This window comes from Adiantum capillus-veneris, chromosome 2 (assembly GCF_014529385.1).
Source record: "Adiantum capillus-veneris isolate H3 chromosome 2, ASM1452938v2, whole genome shotgun sequence".
Taxonomy (NCBI): Eukaryota; Viridiplantae; Streptophyta; class Polypodiopsida; order Polypodiales; family Pteridaceae; genus Adiantum; species Adiantum capillus-veneris.
Window position 1 is genome coordinate 140,447,954 of NC_140932.1, and position 6,371 is coordinate 140,454,324.

Here is a 6,371-nt window from a genome sequence, read left to right on the forward strand (position 1 = left end):
GAGCTGCATACCAAATCCAAATTTCGTTTTGCTGGACTACGCCCTGACACTTGCCCAAATTCTTGCTATCAACGATTTTAAAAAAATCGTTGGCACATTAAAGGGGAAGGGAAAAGCCATTCACTCTTTGTGTGTGCATGAGAGAGAGAGAGAGAGAGAGAGAGAGCACCTTCAAGCGATGCCACATGCCTTCTTGGAACTCGCCCTGCAGACACTACAAGCCTCCCGTTATGTAGTGCACTCAAGTTCCATGAAGTGGAGCTGCCAATTGCTATCAAATCCCATGCAGCGCTAGCAAATCCAGATTTCGTTTTGCTAGACTCCGCCCTGGCATTTGCCCAGATTGTTGCTATTAACGATTTTCAAAAAATGGTTGGCACATACAAGTGGAAGGGAAAAGCCATTCACTCTCTCCGTGTGCATGAGAGAGAGAGAGAGAGAGAGCACCTTCAAGCAATGCCACTTGCCTTCCTAGAACTCGCCCTGCAGACATTACAAGCCTCCAGAATGTAGAGCACTCAAGTTCCATGCAATGGAGCTGCCAGTCGCTACCAAATCCCATGCAACGCTATTGGACTTGACCCTGACTATAAACGATTTTCTTAAAATCGTTGGCACATACTGCTTTGATAAAATCAAGTGGATGTTGGGTTGGCCGTGCGAGCTTACAAATTGTTGCTTGGTGGGGGAAAAAAAAAAGGACTTGCTGCTTATGGTTTTGAACTTTTTTTTGGGTGAAAATGTTTTTGAACTTTTTTTTGGGTGAAAATGTTGTCTCTATGTACGTACCCCTTCTTGCTTGCTTTTTTTTTTTTTTTTGGGGGGGGGGGGTGGGGGGGGGGGGGGGGGGTTTGAGAATGTTTTTTCTATGTATACCTTCGTAAGGTCAAAAAGTCTGAACTTGCAAATTATGGGAGGCTAAAACCCTCACAAAAGTAAGGGACGCGAGAAAACAAATGAAAGACAAACTAAATCGCTCGATTAAAAAGCTTTCATAAGCAAAATAAGTTAAAGAAGCTTACTTGACTAACACTTGAAACAAGTACTCAACGTTCAACAACAAGGATGAGTAGGTATCGAGTTCATTCGCGACTTTAACGTACTCTATAAAACCAAAGAACTAAGTTTGTATCACCCTCTGGCAAACCAGAAGCGAATATTGCATGGAAAGGTATCTCCACCCAAGACGATAATCTTCAAACAGAGAAATGGACTGGATTAGCGTATAATTCATACCCAGAGCCACAATCGTCCACAGGCTACATAAAGCCCGATTCCATTCGCCCAGAGAGACAAGGAATCATCATTCACCAATAGGAAAGTGAATCACATGAATTCTAACTTCTTTGGCTAGCTTGTCCCAAACCCAACAGTCCAGCACTTTTAACGAATTAGGGCAAGTTAGTCAAACATAGAAAATGAATTCACAGTGGCCATACCAAAAACTGAAGGAGGGAGTAAGAGAATCAACGAGATATTAAAGAGCTCACCAACAGCACCATAGAGAACACACAAAACCGAAATGGCAATTCTGCCTGAGCCATGACCCATAACATTTGTATATCGAGAACCAACAATAGCAGCCAGTTGCAAGTGAACCGAAAGGTCGGCCAGCTGTAGGCTCTGTCCGTCTGAGGCTGAAAGCATTATACTTCTGTAAACACTGAGACACAAGGCCAAGCACACAAATGTAACGAGAACTGGACCTGCCTTCATAAGTCAAAGCTAATGAGACGAACCATTATTCAGCAGCAGAAAGAGATTCATAGCCACTGGGACATGACTGTAAGCTGAGACAGACAAACTGGCATCAACTGTTACCAGACCTTATGTACGACAGGCATAGCAGACATCTCCAATGCTTGAGAGAATGACAAGCTACTCGTTTGAGATGCAAGATACTTGTCACTGACATTAACAACAAAGTTACAAACCCATTCAACTAAGAATCTTCCTTATTCTTTCAATGCCATCTTCATCCAAACCACAACAGTTTCTCAAAATATACTTCCAAGCTTTAAACAAACACGAACAACATATGTGATGCAGATATAGCAGTCATCAAATACCCAATGACGTCCTTTCTTACAGGGCTTCCAGAACAGTCTAGAGAGATCACTCCATTAGTGACACACATCTCGATAGAAACAATTACAATTCTGTCAGGGAAACAAAACTTAGCTTCGGCGGCCTATTGCAGATAATTAATACACCCTACATACACACAGTTTCTATTTCAAAAACAGGCCCAGGTGATGCCTTTGAAAAATCCAAAGGGAAGTAGTGAAACGTATTGTTCACAAACATTTTGAATTGCAGATCAAAACGTAAAAGAGGGAATGCTTTGCATAGGACAGGAAAGCCTGATAAGATGTTATACCAAAGCAGTTATTCACTTTCCTTTCCTTGTGTGCTTGGACCTGGTCCGCATGTGTTTGGTCAAGTTCAGGAACTACCCAGGTGGAGGCCAGGCTCTACCCCTGCTTCTGGTCTTAAGGCACGCTCACGTGCCGATCTAGGCAACACCGAGGTGATGAATGATTTCAGCAAAGGCACTGACTAAAATTGGTGAATTCCCTCACCTCTGTGATCAAGACGGTTGCAGTACACACTCAACTAGAAAAACTCCTATATATGACTCACTTCAGGCACTGCAGAATCAACTAAGAAGCGAATCAACTCTAAGTAAAAAACACACAAGCCAAAAAGCAGGAAAATAGTAGAGTTATTTCCCTGCTAAGATCGCTACAAACATAACACACAAGCCAAAGTAAAGCTAAAAGAAGTTTAGAAGCTGGAAAAAAGTTGAATTATTTCCCAACTAAAATCGATATAAACAAAACCAAAAAGCTGTCAGATGTGGCTCTCAGGGACTTCATCCATCACCAATATCGGTGTTCACTGCAAAAAGATCAGCCCCAAAGCCAATTTTAAAGATTTACTTAATCAACCTCTTCAATCTTGGGCCCTGCTCCAGAAGAAGCACCAGGCCCAGCCTCGTCGCTATATGCACCAGGGGGCATATCAGGACCAGCACCCCCCTGATACATCCTGGCAATAATGGGGTTACACACACTCTCCAGTTCCTTCATCTTATCGTCAAACTCATCAGCTTCTGCAAGCTGATTATGATCCAGCCACTGTATGGCCTCCTCCACAGCATCCTCAATCTTCTTCTTGTCCGCAGCGTCCAACTTACCTGCAATCTTCTCATCCTTGATTGTATTCCTCATGTTGTATGCATAATTCTCCAAAGAGTTCTTTGACTCCACCTTCTTTTTGTGCTCTTCATCTTCTGACTTGTATTTCTCAGCATCTTGCACCATTTTCTCGATTTCTTCTTTACTTAACCGACCCTTGTCATTTGTGATAGTAATCTTGTTCTTCTGCCCAGTGGTCTTATCCTCTGCAGATACATTCAAAATGCCATTGGCATCAATGTCAAAACAGACAGTGATCTGCGGAACACCCCTAGGTGCAGGAGGAATTCCAGAGAGCTCAAACTTGCCAAGCAAGTTGTTGTCTCGGGTCCTCGTTCTCTCTCCTTCGTAAACCTGAATAAGCACTCCAGGTTGATTGTCAGAGTAGGTTGAGAAAACCTGTTCCTTCTTCGTGGGAATTGTTGTGTTTCGAGGAATCAATACTGTCATCACACCTCCAGCAGTCTCCAGACCAAGGGACAACGGAGTGACATCAAGCAGCAATAGATCTTGTACCTTCTCATTACCCTCACCACTAAGTATAGCAGCTTGGACGGCAGCACCATATGCCACTGCTTCATCAGGGTTAATGCTCTTGCAAAGCTCCTTGCCATTAAAGAAGTCCTGAAGAAGCTGTTGAACTTTGGGAATTCTGGTTGAGCCTCCCACAAGGACAACATCATGGATAGAGCTCTTGTCCATTTTGGCATCCCTTAAGCACTTCTCAACAGGCTCCATACACTTTCTGAACAAATCCATGTTCAACTCCTCAAACCTGGCTCTAGTAATGGTTGAATAGAAATCAATTCCTTCATACAAGGAGTCAATTTCAATGGTTGTCTGAGCAGTGGATGACAAGGTCCTCTTGGCCCGTTCACAAGAAGTTCTCAGCCTGCGGAGAGCCCTGGGATTTCCAGTAATGTCTTTCTTATATTTCCGCTTGAACTCCTGAACAAAGTGATTGACCATACGGTTGTCAAAGTCTTCACCACCCAAATGGGTATCTCCAGCAGTTGCCTTCACTTCAAAAATACCCTCCTCAATGGTGAGGAGAGAGACATCGAATGTACCTCCACCCAGGTCAAAGATGAGCACATTCTTCTCACCAACACTAGTAGCCTTCTTGTCAAGCCCATAAGCTATTGCAGCAGCTGTAGGCTCATTGATAATGCGCATCACGTTCAGACCAGAAATGACTCCTGCATCCTTGGTGGCTTGCCTTTGAGAGTCATTAAAGTATGCCGGCACTGTCACAACAGCATTCTTTATGGTGCTTCCAAGGTAAGCTTCCGCAATTTCCTTCATTTTATTCAGCACCATTGAAGATATCTCCTCGGCGGCAAACTCTTTTGCCTCACCCTTGTACTGGACAGAAATCATCGGCTTGTCTCCAGGACCAGCAAACACCTTGAATGGCCACAACTTGATGTCACTCTGGACTGAAGCATCAGTGAACCTTCGACCAATGAGACGTTTAGCATCTGGAGATGCCACAAAAGTTAAGCAGTATTATCAAACCATTCGCAGTATGCAAACTAGAAGCAACCACAACTAGGGACATGCACACTTACCAAACCCAATGAGTGATTCAAATAGAGATCTTGCACAAGATCTTAAGCTGCCTTGAAATATAATAAGGGACCCCTATATTCAAGTGCATGCCCTCATGCAGCACACACTCATTGACACGGTGATGAACAAAAACGTCAAGTACAAGTCCACATGCACTATGCAATAATCAGCTTCAGTGCATAATGCTACACAAGCTTAAACAAGCTCTGTTGAAGCTATTGCAAAGGACTGCTATATCAGAACACCAATTTGATGCAATAGCTAAAAGGCCAATGTGCTGACAACAATTAGCACTACATTCGTCTGTAGCGCTGACAAGACCACTTTCAACACAACATGTGCAGTCTATGCAAGCAATGTACCACGTTCAGACATAGCAGACAGCCCTCTACATCTAGGATCTGTGCAATACAAAGAATGAAAAGAGGTGGAGAGCACAAACCGAAGACAGTGTTGATGGGGTTCATGGCAACTTGGTTCTTGGCTGCATCACCGATGAGGCGCTCTGTGTCAGTGAAGGCAACGTAGGAGGGGGTTGTTCGGTTACCCTGATCGTTGGCAATGATCTCCACTCTATCATGCTGCCAGACCCCGACGCAGGAGTACGTAGTGCCGAGGTCAATGCCGATAGCGGGACCTTCTTTGGCCATGGCAGCAAGATCTTCAGGGCAACAGAAGGCCCTGTGGACGAGTGTATACACCGAGACGTGCAGTCGATCTGCAAATGCAAACGATGTGAAAGAGGAGTAAGAGAGAAGAAGCTTGTCAATTAATACTTTTAGGGTTTCCTCATTTCCAGGGCTTCTCCGCCGTTAGATGGCTTCGCATCACACGAATTTTATCGCCGATCGACCGTCCAATCAGTGCCGGCACTAAATCAATGGCGCCGTTTTTCCAATCTTGGCATGCCAAAGTGGTGTCAAGCAGGGCTAGAAAAAAAACATTTTTCCTGACCGATCAAAATAAGGGGAAACAGGTCAAAATTTGAAGCTTTCGCCGGTAATCTTGTGTAAATTTGCCGATTTTCTTAAAGGCAAGCTCAAAATCTAACCGGGATTTTATAATTCCCATCATGGATGCCACCCGGAAGTGTGTGCATGTAAGCTGGGAAAAGAACGTTGACGGATTGCAGTGTCCGTCAGAGAGTGAAGACATCCGGGTTGACCCCCTCGCTCGTTGTAGAGTAGTAGCAGACATGCAAAATAAATTCATGCGAGGGCCTATGAGAGACTTAATCTGCAAACATTCCCATTAACTGCGCTCAGCCTTTGCTAGTGCGCTACGCCTTATTAGTGCATACTGATGTGAAAATTTTTATGTATATTTGAATATCCGCCTATGTGCGACACTGCACACACGCACACATGCTCTTTTTGAGCCTGTCCAACTCACGTGTGTGACACGGGCCTACGAGGATTTTCGCACGCATGCTTGGCATCATTAAGATGACATTAAGATCTTGGCGTTTGTGTAGAACCCCGTGTGTTCCTTTTTGGCTCAATCTAATGAACAACACCCTTAAGAGCTCAACTCCTCCATTTCTGGCAAAGTCATCTTGGGCAAAGCCTCATTTTCAGAACAAAATTGTTGCAACGACTT

General features: G+C 44.1%; 1 protein-coding gene across 1 annotated transcript; it reads right to left on the reverse strand.

Moving 5' to 3' along the window:
- Positions 1 to 2,792: 2,792 nt before the first annotated feature.
- Positions 2,793 to 5,515, reverse strand: LOC147463743 (heat shock cognate 70 kDa protein 2-like). The gene is made up of 2 exons (XM_086490588.1): positions 5,215 to 5,515; positions 2,793 to 4,681 (listed from the first exon to the last, which is right to left on the reverse strand). The coding sequence occupies exons 1-2, from the start codon at positions 5,420 to 5,422 to the stop codon at positions 2,943 to 2,945; spliced, it is 1,947 nt and encodes a 648-aa protein (XP_086346714.1). The 5' UTR covers positions 5,423 to 5,515; the 3' UTR covers positions 2,793 to 2,942.
- Positions 5,516 to 6,371: the final 856 nt, after the last annotated feature.

Coding starts and splice junctions, on each gene's coding strand:
- LOC147463743 (XM_086490588.1), bottom strand. CDS start 5,422: ATGGCCAAAGAAGGTCCCGCTATCGGCATTGACCTCGGCACTACGTAC. Junction 4,682..5,214: donor CCCCATCAACACTGTCTTCG/GTTTGTGCTCTC, acceptor TGGCATCTCCAG/ATGCTAAACGTCTCATTGGT.